General features: G+C 41.8%; 1 protein-coding gene across 1 annotated transcript; it reads right to left on the bottom strand.

Annotated features, from left to right (window-relative positions):
* Positions 1 to 12,454: 12,454 nt before the first annotated feature.
* On the bottom strand, positions 12,455 to 13,060 carry LOC115956801. Its single transcript, XM_031075089.1, has one exon. The coding sequence runs from the start codon at positions 13,058 to 13,060 to the stop codon at positions 12,455 to 12,457; it is 606 nt and encodes a 201-aa protein (XP_030930949.1).
* Positions 13,061 to 14,946: the final 1,886 nt, after the last annotated feature.

Raw genomic sequence — 14,946 nt, 5'->3', positions numbered from 1 at the left:
TTCAAAGTGAGGCCAATAAGGAAGCCTTGGAACATCTTTTCAAAAATTGCCTAGTAGCAAAAATTATATGGATAAATTCCCCTTAGCCTATTAGATTTTTGGATATGCAGTTCAATTCTATAACTGACTGGGTGGGTTTGATCTTACAAGGTAAAGGTAAGATGAGACTCCCAAAAGAAGATGCAAACAAATTCATATTGTTCACAATAATCTGTTATGATATAATATGGATAACAAGGAACCAGATGTTAAAGCAGGTTCAAAGGGAAGTTACAAATCCATTGCTTTTAGTTAGACATATTAATAAAATATATGTCGATCACGTAATTGATTGGGAATTTGTTGGTGTGATGTCTAACAGAAGTTGGTTTTGGAATCCTCCATTGCCTACTTTTTTGAAAGTCAACTTTGATGCAACCATCAATTAGGAAAAAAAAATTGTATTGCAACAATGGGTAGGAATCATAAAGGAGAAATCATTTTTGTAGACAAAGTTTATGAAAAACCAAGACCCTTTGATAGCAGAAGCAAAAGCAACTTATCTAGTAGGAAGAAAAGCAGTGGAACAGGGGTATAGATTTGTAATATGTGAAGAAGATGCTATGAATCTATCCAGAACTCCTCTGATGATGCTGAAAATCGTCAGTAAGTCACACAGTACTTACGTGTTCGAGACAATACCTGCGAAACAAAAACAAAGAAAACCCTAGGAGAGTATCGGCATGGTACCGGCCAAAGACCCTATGAAGGTTAAGTCAGAGAACTTTCACAACTCTAGGCTAGAGTTGGGAGAATTATGCATACCTTGGTTTGTAGGGGTCTTGGGGTTGATATTCGTTCCTTGGCTTATAAGATCTTCTTTAATTCACGTATCTTACAGGATCTTTTTCCTTATAGGACTCTCTTGATTAGGGTTAAGCGTAGGGCACAAGATATTTCCTTATATGCTTATGCGTGGAGGCCAAGCCATGTCAGCCTCGTTAGAGGTTCGCTTATTCTCTTCAGCTTCCCCTCGTTAACTTCATATCCTGTCAATATATTCTAGTCGTCTCATTCAGATGTTTGTTGTCTCCAAAGTGCAGCCGTCAGCTTTGAGGTGGAACCATCGACTTTCATTCTATCGCTGTTAGGCTGCGAATGTGCAAACAAAGCTGATGAGTTCATTGGGACTGTCGCTTCCGCCTAATATGGACGACTTCATCAAAACCACAAAATTACCCTTATCATCTACCCCTTACTCCATAGCCCCATCAACTTTAGCCAACAGGTTATGGAGTCCAATTCGTAACTCTCTCCATTTTTACTATTTATTATTTTGTTAATAAAAAAAAGAGATGGCATTTATGGGTGATTCCTTGAGCATTCTTTATTAATTGCTTGGACACGTGGCTTAAGTAGATTGGCTCCGTTTCTAGACGAGGGTGTTGTTTCGTCTTTTGTGCACCTTTCATCCTATATATATCTCAGTTCCTTCCTCATTTTCTCCTATTTCATCATTGTTGATCTCCAAAGAGAGAGCTTGTTATTCCGAGAACTTCGCTCACATCTTCTTATTAACTTCATTGCCTTCGTTCTTTTGCTGAGACCGTCACCTTTCAAGGAATATACTTCACTTGGTAAGTCACCTTTTCCGCAATTTCATTCTATCTTTCATATTTGTTTTTTTAGTTGATCGTTTACGTCTTCTAGAGAGGCCGTCAACTTAGGTTCTTAGAATATCTCCGTTGCTTGTAGGTAAATAAGTGTCTAGAGAAGCGACGAGTGAGCAGTCATCAGTCCGTGAGGGAGTGGGCTATAACGAGGTCTTCCAGATAGGTCATGAGCCCGAGGAGGGCCTTTCCTGGTCGTCAGAGAGGGAAACGTTAGCCTATTCTCCTGACAAGGAAGTGGAAAGTTGTGTTTGAGGGGGAGGTGAGGAAGAGATAAATGAAGGTGAGGGTGAAGGTGATGAGGGAGAAGAGGACGATGGGGACGAGGGTGATACTGACGAGAGAACCCTCAAGGTTGGAAGTTTAGGAAGCCCTGGGGATGGACGCACCCGTCCGTTTATCCTCCCTAAAATATGGACTGTCAATGACTTCTTGCCAACAATGACGGCCAACATTTTTAAGAACCTAAGGGATCGTTACCAAATCCCTGACCATATCCCAATTCGTCTCCCTAGGAAATTCGAGAAGTGCTATTCAGAGAAGACTACGGACGTCGGCATGTATGACGCCATGTTTGCAGTGGGACTAAGGTTGCCACTGACGGTGTTGCATCGTCAGTTGGCTAAATTTTTTGGATTATTCGTCAGTCAGATTGCTCTAAATGTCTGGAGGATCTTTATAGGGGCTGAGATTTTGTGGGGTTGTCTAAGTGGTGGGAACCGTCAGCTTTCGTTAGACGAGTTCTTTTATTGCTACAGACCTTAGCACATCGCCTCGTCCCAAGGAATATATCATTTTACTACATGGAAGAAAGGGTTAAGGGTTATTTCAGACGTGCCCGACTCTAACAGGAACTGGAAGGGCAGATACTTCTTCATTTAGGGGACGGATTGGATATGCCGTCCAAAAGAGTGGGCTACAATGCCCCATGGTTTTGAAAATACTTGGGGTATTTTTAAAGATTCAGGTTTAGCACCGTCAGTTTTTGCTTGGGCTACAATGTCGTCATTTTCCTTTTTCAGCCAATGTTCATCTGAACATAACTAATGAGTGTTGAGGCACAAATTTTTGGGCCTTGATTTTATTAGCCTACTCACAAAATACCCACATGAGCCCACACATTATTCTAAACCCACATAAATATTCCCATATATATTACCCAAATATTCTCTACACTATTGGACCTTCACAAATACTCCGTACACAAGCCCATAAATTGCTTTGGGCCTTCTCACAAATATTACCCATTATATCTCACATATTACCCAACTAGAATTTTTCATAAAAATACTCATCATGTTACTACCAAAATCGGACCACAAAATTATGCTATCCCCACAAAAAAATCCCAAGCTCATTCACCTTGTGGGCAAAGCCCAAAAAAGGCCAAACAATATCATTTACTAAGCCCGTTGCTACATGACACCTCTAAAGCCCATTGTTACACGGTACCTCTAAAACCCATTACTACATGGCAATACTTTACAAAATCTCAAAACCATTTTTACAAAACCCAAATACTAATTTTGCACTATTTTTACAAAGCCCAAATACTAATTTGGCAACTATTTTCTTAAGCCCAAATACTAATTTGGCACTATTTTTTTTTTTCAAAGCTTAAATACTAATTTGGCACTTATTTTCCAAAGCCCAACATGCTATTTTGGCAAAAACAATTACTCTATCTTACAGAGCCCAAATACTAATTTGACACTATTTTTACAAAACCCAAATACTAATTTGGCAACTATCTTTATACTATTCTATAAAGCCCAAATATTATTTTGGCAACTCTTTCATAAAGCCCAAGTACTAATTTGGCAATTATCTTTACACTATTTCGTAAAGCCCAAATATTATTTTGGCACATATTTACAAAATCAAATACTATTTTGACATTTGTTTTATATATACTAAATCCCTCACTCATGGAAAATATAAATTACTCATCCCTCAAAAAATGTTGCTTCCACAAAATTTATGGGAACTATGTCTATTATTTCCATAATCAACTAACTATAAAGTCTATGAATATCACCCATGGAAAAACTACTCATCTTGTAGGGTTAACCAAGCCCAAACAAGCTTATCTGCAAAGCCCAACTGGGTCAGGCCAGCCCACACACAAATCTCAGCAATTGGAAAACACATGAACTGGTCAGCCAAATTTTAGCAACAATTGAATAGCTGGAGCCCCTTCCCATCAGGTCCCAACTTGTATAATCAGATCAGAAAACAGACACATGTACACCGGGGGATGAATCCTTTCTCCACAAGCTGAAATCCCATAATTTCTCAAGTGACATAAAGCTGAAGGTGATGTGACAGAAAGCTGGGAAAGTTTTAACCAGCTGTCACTTCTTTCTTCTTCAACTCATTCATTTAAGAACCCAAAGCTGCCATGACTAGGCTAGTGAAGCTCCTGAAACGACATAAAATCAACTTATTTTCATACTAAAAATGTGTATCCTCTAGTTCCTGAACCAAGCACATAAACCCCAAATGGGAAAACTTAGGGAAATGAGATTTAGAGGGCACCAAGGGGATCCCAGCAAAGTTCCCAGCAAGGGCTCCAAGGTTGACACCTGGCTTGGGGTGATTCAATCTGCCCTAGGGAACTCTGATTCTAGTTGCAGCATAACCAAGATCATTAGCCTAAAGCATGCTCTAATCCCATCAGCCAAGGCTAATCAACATTCAATGCTAAGTCAGAAACCTAGCTGTTATTGCCCAAAACAGCAAGAACCTTCTGAAAGTTGAGCTTACTACTCTTAGCTAAAATCTTAAGAACGATTCTCTAAAAATTTTCTAGGATTAAGAAAGATTATTCGCTAATCACCCCCTGAAAACCCTAATATAAATGGAACTCTCCATTAATGCTTCAACAACCAACTGACTAAGCTACACAACAAGATTTTTCCTTAACCTCTCTGCGAAAAGTCTTCTCTAAGCTCTGAAAAGTCACTGAATTCTCAATCTCAAGCTTAGAAACCGAGTTCCCCAGCTCCTACTTCAAAAACACTTCTCATAGCTCTACTCATAAACACTTACTTGCCCCAGCAAAAGCTCCATCATACTACTATATACTCTCACTCATTACTCATACTACTATATACTCTCACTCATTACTCATACTACCATACACTCTCAATCATTACTCATACTGCTCACAAATGACTCTCTCCACTCATTACTCACTATATATTCATGAGCATGTCTTGGCACCGTAATGATCTTGCTGGGCAAGCTGGGATCTCTCTCTCTCCCTTTATCTCACACTCAGTTTTCCTCATTATTTGTCATAATGGAACCCATGATATTTACTTATTCTTTTACTATCAACGGTTATGATGTATCTATTACTATTGAGTTTTTCCCTCATATTGTTATATTAGAAGACTCCTTTCCAAAGCTAACGGATGATGAGTTTGAAAACGTAGATATTTCCCTTAGTCTGTGAAATAACCAACAGTTGAAGATCTATCCTGTTTTGTTTTATTTTACTGCTGGGCTATTTTCTGTAGGACCACCTTACAGTTAGGTTGTTTTCTACAGAAACACTTTACTGTTGGGTTATTTCTTACATATGTTTTTTAACCGTGCTGCCTTGTCCGCTGTAGGGATTGTTCATGGGCCACTCTTGTCAATTCCAATTTAAGCCCAAGGCATAAAATATAGTGGATTTCTTAGACCTTCACCAATAGCCTTTAGGCCGTGCATCAAGCCCATTGTCGAGTTTCAGTTTAGACTCTCCAACCCAACATAAATCTCATTTGTTGGAAAGAAAACTTTTTCGCCCCCGACAACGAGCAGGAGGCCTTTATTTGCCGGGTCCTTGAAATTCTGTTTGAGCAATGGAAGTGTAGGGATTTGATCACCCTTGACACGCTGCATGCATACTGTGGTGGCCGGAAGCTGACACCTACAGCTCATAGATTAAATACTTATTCCCATCAATGTAAGTATTACTTAATTTCTCCCATCATTTTTCCTTTTGTCGTCTCTTAATCTAACGATAGTCACTTGTCCTTTGCAAAGATGGAGGTAGCTAGACAAAGGGCGCAGCCTGCTATTGCTCGAAGGAAAGAAGAGGAACAGAAGGTGAAAGGGAAGGGAAGGGGTCCTTGTCAGCGCCTAAGGTCGTCGAAAAGGATTGCCTAAGAGGAAGGCTGATAGGAAGGATAACCATCCTCCCAAGAAAGCGTCCATCACTCCTGGGGATAAACTCTCGAAGAAGCCATCACCTCCCAAGTCAAGCCACGAGGCAAGCAAGGGATTAATGACGACGTTAGACCCCGTCACTCAGGGACCTGATCATCGTCTCCTTACTCACAAGGACTACGCTGTTGAGATGATTGAGTCAATCATCAAGGATAAGGATGTGGACCATTGTGCTGAGTAAATGATAGAGGAGTTGGGGGTGTCAGGCCTCTTTGACCTTGCTCGGGTACGTTTCTTCCTTTCTTTATTTATTTATTACTCAATAATTGATGGTTGTCCTGCTTTGTAGGGGCTAGTCCATATGAAGGCGCTGCAAGATAGGAGCGTTACCCAAGAAGGGGTGATTGCCCGTCTTAGCAAGCGCAACAGGATCCTGGCTGACAAGCATGATCAGTACAAAGAGGCCTTTCACACTCTCAATAAAGAGGTGAAGGAGCTGACAGAGAAACTGAAGGAGGAGGGCGCGAAGAGGAAAAAGGAGCAGGAGGAGAAGGCAACAATGGAAAAGGAGCTAACGGCCCTTCTTGGGCAGGTGGAGATGGCTAGGGTTGACATCGTGAGAGAATTTAAGGCCTTGTAGCCTTTCATTGATTCTTGCGTTGTCTACTATGATAACGGGTTTGAGGATTGCCTTAAACAGGTCAAGTCCTCCTACCCAGACTTGGACTTATCCAAGATCAACATGGATGACCCCTTGCTGTCAACTCCTATCGGCGACACTATCCCGGAGGAAACCGTTGACTCCATAGAGTTGGAGCCTGATCCAAAAGATAATAGCATCGTCCTCGCTCAGCTCACTGTGGACCCTCTCGTCACTCCTCTAGTCTCATCTACCAAGCCTCTTCATGTTAAGAGTCCCCTCGCCTACGATGTTCAAGATCTTCCTCCCAAAGGCAACGGGAATCCTTAGAATGCCCCGGCTTCTTAGCTTTTTATTTTTTGAATGATAATTTTATTGTACATTTAGTCGAAGCCTCAAACAATGTTAAGTGCCCCTTTGTTTTGGGCCCTTTTTGTAAAATTACTGCTTTATTTATGGTACATCTTATTATTTTGCATCCATCGCTTTCAATTGTGCTTGATTTTTATGCGCATGTCCTTTAAAAAATTTGATAACCAGGAAGAATCCGTTGGCTTATAGACTCTTGTGATAGCCCTGTCCACTTATGGACTTAAAAAACACCAAGGTGTTGTTATGGAATAAACTCATCTACTTGTGGGTCGAACTCGTCCACTTGTGGATTTTAATAATAACAAACTTGTCCTCTCAAGACCTTACTAACGTACATGTCCTTAGTAATGAACTTGTCCACTTTAATAATGAACTTGTCCCCTTTTATTGACTTAATAATGAACTTATCCATTTTAGGGACTTAATGATGGGCTCGTCCACTTGTGGACTTGATTTGGTTAACTTATCCTTATGGGATGAACTTATCCACTTGCGGACCTAATAATAATGAATCTGTCCACTTGTGGACTTGATAATAATATTAACTCATCCTTATAGGATGAACTCATCATTTTGCAGACTTAATAACGAATCTGTCCACTTGTGGACAATGATAATAAGTCATCCTCTTAGGATGAACTCGTCTACCTATGGACTTCAATAATGAATCCATCCACTTGTGGACTTAAGTCATCCTCATAGGACTAACTCATCCACTTATGGACTTTAATAATGAATCTGTCCACTTGTGGAATTAACAATAATAAGTCACCCATCTAGGACAACCTCATCTACTTATGGACTTTAATAATGAATTCGTCCACTTATGGACTTAATAAAAATATCAACTCATTCTCATGGGATGAACTCGTCCACTTGTGGGCTTAACTAATGAATTTGTCCACTTGTGGATTTAATAATATCAACTCATCCTCATGGGATGAACTCGTCCACTTGTGGGCTTTGTGATAAAAGTAATTTTGTAGAAACAGATAAACACACCAGTCATATGTAAATAAACTCCTCTTATTATGATAAATGCATGCATACGTAGAAAAATCATTCTTTAAAGAAAAAGACTTGCTTTTTGGGCTTAAAAAGTGTTGTAGCAAAAATTAACTAAAATAAATTGGAAAATGAGGAATGTCGCTCTTCATGCTATCATCTACTGGTAGTACTTTTGGAGATGTTCGGTGTTCCATGGATGGTGCAATTTCTGTCCATCTAGTGTCTCTAGGTGATAGGTGCCCTTCCTCTGCCATGACGAGGTTCTATAGGGTCCCTCCCAGTTAAGGCTGAGCTTTCCTTGGGTGGGGTCTCTAGCGGCGCCCATTATCTTCCTTTAGACAAGGTCTCCAACCTTGAAGTCTTTGTATCTGACTTGGAAGTTGTAATGTTTGGCCATGAGGTCCTAGTATTGTGCGAGTCTTTGTTCAACCGTCGCCCTAACTTCATCTAATAGATCAAGCTGTAAACGCATAGCCTCGTCGTTCTTTCTTTCATCATGATTACCCACCCTGTAGCTTGTGAGTCTAACCTCTGCTGGGATGATTGTCTCGCTTCCATATGCTAATCGAAACTGCGTCTCCCCTGTAGGTGTTTTGGCCGTCGTTCTATACGCCCATAGTACGCTTGACAGCTCTTCTAGCTATACGCCCTTTGCCCCTTCAAGCCAAGTCTTGATGATTTTAAGCAAGGATCGGTTTGTGACCTCTACCTGCCTGTTGGCTTGAGGGTGGGCAGGGGAGGAGTAATGGTTCTTGATTCCTAACTATGAGCAAAAAATTCCTGAAGGAGTCCTTTTCGAGTTGTTTCCCATTGTCTGAGACCAAGACTCTAGGGATTTCATACCTGCAAATGATGTTTTTGTAGACGAAGCTTCTCACGTTCTTTTTTGTTATGGTGGCCAAGGCTTCAGCTTCTATCCATTTGGTGAAATAGTCTATGCTGACTATAAGGAACTTCAGTTGTTGCAATGCTATCAGGAATGGGCCCATGATTTCTAATTCCCATTGAGCGAATGGCCACGGGGCTGCCATTGAGGTGAGTTCTTCTATCGGTTATTTGATGACATTGCTGAATCTTTGGCATTTGTTGCAAGCTTTGACATAAGTCTAGGCATCCTTCTGCATAGTAGGCCAGTAGTATCCAACTTTAATCAGTTTGTGAACCAACAACCGCAACCTTGAGTGGTTTCTGCAGATCCCTTTATGGATTTCTTTCAAGACATAGTTTGCCTCTTCGGGGTTTAAGCATCTCAGGTATGAGTGGGAGAAGCCTCTTTTGTACAAGATGTCTTTCATCAAAACGAATCATGCTGCTTGGACCTTCAACTTTCTTGCAGCTCCCCATCCCTCAGGTAATGCGCCGTTTTTTAAATAGAATACCAATGGTGTGGTCCAATTATTTTCAGAACCTATCTCCTATACGTCGACGAGATCTATTAATGGTGAATACTAAGTAAAGGAGAGTACCTTGTCAGGGATGACCATGTGTTTTGCTAATGCAGCCTTGGCAAGGTGGTTGGCTTGCTTGTTCTCTCCTCTGGGAATCTAAACAATCCTGGCTTGTAGGTTGTCCACCCTTTTCTTTGCTTGCTCCAGGTACTTCTTCATCCTTTCGCCCTTACAGTCGTAATCTCCATTTACTTGGTTTGTTACGACCTAGGAGTCACAATGAATAACCACACTCGTAGCCCTTACTACTTCAGCAAGATTTAGTCCCGCCACTAGAGCTTCGTATTCCGCTTCGTTGTTAGTTGTAGGGAAGTTGGGGTGAATCATGTATTCGATCTTGTCCCTTTCTGGAGAACGAAGTACAACACCCATTCCACTAGCCTGTCTGTTGGACGATCCGTATGTGTATATACTCCATTGGGGACACTCTTTTGCCCCCTGGTCTTACACGTTAGTGAACTCTACGATGAAATCAGTGACCACTTGCCCTTTAATAGCAACACGTGGTCGGTATTGTATAACTCACTTAGCTCGATTGCCTATAGTGCCATTCGTCAGACAGCTTCTGGATTGCTTATTGCTCGTCGTAAAGGTTTGTCAGTTAAGACGACTATTATGTGGGCTTTGAAGTATGGCTTAAGCTTGCGAGTTGCTGTAATCAAAGCGAAGGCGAGCTTCTCCATCGATGGATACCTCTCTTCTACAACCCGAAGTGCCCGGCTCACGTAGTATACAAGTCTTTACACCTTATTATCTTCTTTGATCAAGGCCGCATTGACGGCAGCCGGGGATACAGCCAAGTAAAGGAAGAAACCCTGGTTTTGAGGGACTTAGCAGTGGCGAGGAAGAGAGGTAGGCCTTTAGATCCTCGAATGCTTGCTGATACTCAGCTATCTATTCAAAAGATTTCTTTAGCGTATGGAAGAAAGGTAGACATCTATCCATTATTCTTGACACAAACCTATTGAGCGCGGCTATCTTACCATTGAGACTTTGTACTTCTTTTACGTTCTTAGGGGGTGCCATTTCTATTATGGTTCGGATCTTGTCCGAGTTAGCCTTGATGCCTCTCTGGGACACCATGAACCCTAGGAACTTTCCTGTCGTCACTCTAAAGGCGCACTTGCCTAGATTGAGCTTCATGTTGTAAGAACGAAAGGTGTCGAATGTTTCCTTAAGATCCTCCAAATGATCGTCCTCCCTTCGGCTTTTTACCAGCATGTCGTCAACGTAGACTTGGACATTTTTCCCAATTTGCTATGCAAACATCTTGTTCATAAGCCTCTGATATGTCATGCCTGCGTTTTTTAGGCCAAATGGCATTACTTTATAGTAGAAGAGGCCTTGGCTAATAATGAATGACGTCTTCTCCTAATTCGCTTCGTCCATTCTGATCTAGTTGTAACATGAAAAACATCCATGAAGCTTAATTACTAGTGCTGAGCTGTATAGTCAACTAAAATGTCAACCCGCGGGAGGGGGTAGCTATCATTGGGACATGCCTTGTTCAGATTCGTGAAGTCTACTCACATCCTCCATTTCCCGTTGGCTTTCTTAACCATTACGATGTTTGCCAGCCAATCGGGGTAATAAACTTCCTTAATGAAGTCCGCCTCTAATAGCTTGCAAACTAGAGGCGAACTTCTTCCGCTATAGCTTAGTCTTGTTCTGGGACAAACACCCATTTCTTTTGACGGATGGGTGGAAAGGAGGGCGACACATTTAACCTGTGCACCATGACCGAAGCGTCGATTCCTGGCATGTCTTCAAGGCTCCAAGCAAATACATTTTGGTTATCTTTGAGAAAAATTGTGAGTGCTTGACGGACCATTGGGTTGGCGAGGGTGCCAATCCTGGTTATTCGATCAGGCTTGGAGTCGTTGAGAAGTATCTTCTGAAGCCTTTCAATAGGTTCTGCCACTGGTTGTTGCTTTCCTATGTTTATTGTCTATAGGTGATCGTCCATTTCCAACATTGCTATGTAACACTCACGTGCAGCCACTTGGTCTCCACATATTTCTCCTACTCCGTATTTGGTGGGGAATTTGATCATTAGGTGGTAGGTCAAAGTTATGTCCTTTCATGAGTTGAGGGTAGGTCGTTCGATGATGGCATTATAGGCAGATGAGTAATCAACAACAAGGAATGTAACGTCTTTAGTGATTTGCTTAGGGTAATCACTAATCGTAACAGGCAGTGTGACCAAAGCGTTGATTCTTGGCATATCTTCATGGCTCTAAGCAAATACATTTCGGTTATCTTTGAGAAAAGTTGTGAATGCTTGACGGACCATCGGGTTGGCAAGGGTGCCAATCTTGGTTGTTCGATTAGGCTTGGAGTCGTCGAGAAGTATCTTCTCAAGCCTTTCAACAGGTTCTACCACTAGCCGTTGCTTTCCTATGTTCATTGTCTATAGCTGATCGTCCATTTCCAACATTGCTAACACTCGCATGCAGCCACTTGGTCTCCACGTATTTCTCCTACTCTGTATTTGGTGGGAAATTTGATCATTAGGTGATAGGTTGAAGTTACGGCCTTTCATAAGTTGAGGGTAGGTCGTCCGATGATGGCATTATAGGCCGACGAGCAGTCAACAACAAGGAATGTAACGTCTTTAGTGATTTGCTGAGGATAATTACCAATCGTAACGGGCAGCATGACCACGTCGATGGGGTATACTTTAGTTCCTTCGAACCCAATAAGTGGGGCGTTGGTTGGGACCAGCCATTCTCTGTCAATCCTCATTTGTTGGAACGTTGAGTAGTAGAGGATATCAGCAGAGCTTCCGTTGTCGACTAGGACCCGATGTGTGTTGTAATCCCCTACCCGTATGCTAACGACGAGTGCATCGTTATGCGGGTGGTGGAGACATCGAGCATCTTCTTCTGAGAATTCGATGATAGGGTTGTCGATCTGCATCATCTTTGAGACGAAACCTGTCAGCTGGACGTTCTGAACCATCCTGAGGTAAGTCTTACGGGCTTTTTTGGATGACCTAGTAGTCGTTGTGCCTCCTACAATCATTCTTATATCTCTTATAGGTGTCCTAGGATGCTCGTTCTCCCGTCGGGGAACCTACTCTTGAGGTGGATCCACTCTCTCCTAGCTGACAAATGTTTGTAGCTTTCCTTGATTGATAAGAGCTTTGATTTGTTGTTTCAAGTCATAGCAGTCGACTATGTCATGACTGTGATCATGGTGGAATGGCAATACTTGTCTCTAAACCTTTTATTAGGATCTCCCTTCAGCTTGCCAGGATAGGTTAGGGCTCCTACGTCCTTAATTTGCATCAAGACTTGGTCGATCGGGGCAGTCAGCGGGGTGAAGCTTGTGAACTTCCCTACGAGGGGCTTGGAGCGTTTGTCCTCCCGCTGTTCTCCAGTCCTAGCCATCTTCCGCCCCCTATCCTGCCGTATGTCTTCCTGTCTTTCTCTTTTCTTAGGCTTCTCTTCTTGGGCCAGTAGTGCGTCTTTCACATTCATGTACTTGGTTGCCCTGTAAAGCACATTTAACATGGTTCTTGGGTCCTTCTTATATAGAGAAAATAGAAACTTACCTTTCCGTAGCCTATTCGTGAATGCAGCCACTAGTATCTTGTTGTCAACTTTGTCGATCGAGAGGGCTTCCTTGTTAAAATGGGTTATGTAAGATCTCAGCGTCTCATCCTCCCACTGCCTAATGTTCATCAGGCATGCAGTGGACTTCTTATACCTGTGTCCCCCGATGAAGTGTGAGGCGAATTGGGTGCTTAACTCCTCGAAGGTACTAATGGAGTTAGGCATCAAACTGTTGAACTAGATCCTTACAGGTCCCTTCAATGTGGTGGGGAAGGCTCTGCACATGATCTCCCCCACCACCCCTTGAAGGTGCATCAGGATCTTGAAAGACTCCAAGTGATCTAGGGGGTGCTTGGATCCGGTGTAACTTTCCACCTACATCATACAAAACTTCGGTGGAAGGGGGAACAGAGTGATGGACACAATGAATGGTGAATCAGTTCGATGGACCAAGTCATTGAGGTCACTAGACACCCGTCCTCTAAGGGCATTCAACATAAATTCCATCCGTTCCTTCATCATCTGCATCTCTGTGACTATGTGAGGTGGAGCCATATTTATGATGGATGGCCGGCTTGTATCCTATCATTCTAATTTGCTTGGGGCATTGCTACCCTCCGGCCCTTCTTAGTCCCTTCTCTCAGCGCTAATGTCTTCTTGGTCTTCCTCCTGAGTGTTAAGGCCTGCGGTCTTTTGGTGCAGCTGCTCTTCCAGATCATGACTTTGCTTGGTGAGGCACTCCACGGCAGCAGCGAGAGTTTGAACCTGTCTCTCGAGGGCGGTCATGCGTGGTTCGTCCCTTTGAACATTGTTGGTGGTCGCCATCAAGCAAGTAAGTACTATGCAACTCTTTGTTCGGGAAGTGATAGTATGGCTTACAAGTCGCAAGTTCCCATAGACGGTGCCAATTGATGATGCCAAAAATTATCAGTAAGTCACGCAGTACTCACGTTCTCGAGACAATACCTGGGAAACAAAAACAAAGAAAACCCTAAGAGAGTACTGGCGTGGTACCGGCCAAAGACCTTCCGAAGGTTAAGTCAAAGAACTTTCACAACTTTAGAGTACCAGAGCTGGGAGAATTATGCGTACCTTGGTTTGTGAGGAACTTGGGGTTTTTATAGTAGCATGGGGTTGATATTCGTTTCTTGGCTTAAAAGATCTTTCCTTGTGGGAAAGATCTTCTTTAATTCTCGTATCTTACGGGATCTTTTCCTTATAGGACTTTCTTGATCAGGGTTAAGCGTGGGACACAAGATATTTCCTTATATGCTTATGCGTGGAGGCCAAGCCATGTTAGCCTTGTCAAAGGTTCGCTTATCCTCTTTAGCTTCCCCCCCCCCCCCTGGTCAACTTCATATCCTGTCAATTTATTCAAGTCGTCTCATTGAGATGTTTGTTGTCTCCAAAGTGCAGCTGTCAACTTTGAGGCAGAATTGTCAACTTTCATTCTATCGTTGTTAGGTCGTGAACGTGCAAGCGAAGCTGACGAGTTCATTGGGACCGTCACTTTCGCCTAATATGGACAACTTCGTCAAAACCACAAAATTACCCTTATTATCCTCCATCTCTCTTCATTGGTTCATGGAAAGCATCATGCGAAGACTAAGCGTGTTTTGAACTCCTTTATTGATTGTTCTATAAATCATACTTATAGAAAGACTAATTTTGAGGCCCATTATATAGCTAAATGAAAAATGACAGGAGAAGGGAACTTTGTTGAGAATCCAAGGCTTTAACATTGGAGTGATCCTATTAGCTGATAAAACTGACAAGATAAAAAACTTAGAAACCAAGATTTGAAGTTTATCATCTAAACTGAGGCAATTACAGACATTAACAAAACAAAACCATCAAAGATTTCATTTTGAAAAAAAAAAAAAAAAAAAAAAAAAAAACTCTACCTTTACAATATTTTCATAACAAATTGTAAGTAATAAGTTGTTACTGGTTTTAACCTAAACTCAGCATTGAAGTTACTTTCTTACCATTAATAACAGCAACTAATAACATGTCTGTCATTAGGATTGTTGTGGATGTAGCATTTCTAAAAAAAATGTAAAATTTAAAAGCATCTTTTGAATTTTGGATCAAAATCTAATTAAGCATTT

This window comes from Quercus lobata, chromosome 8 (assembly GCF_001633185.2).
Source record: "Quercus lobata isolate SW786 chromosome 8, ValleyOak3.0 Primary Assembly, whole genome shotgun sequence".
NCBI lineage: Eukaryota > Viridiplantae > Streptophyta > Magnoliopsida > Fagales > Fagaceae > Quercus > Quercus lobata.
Note: the sequence above shows the minus strand (reverse complement) of the source record. Positions and strands in the feature narration are given on the sequence as shown.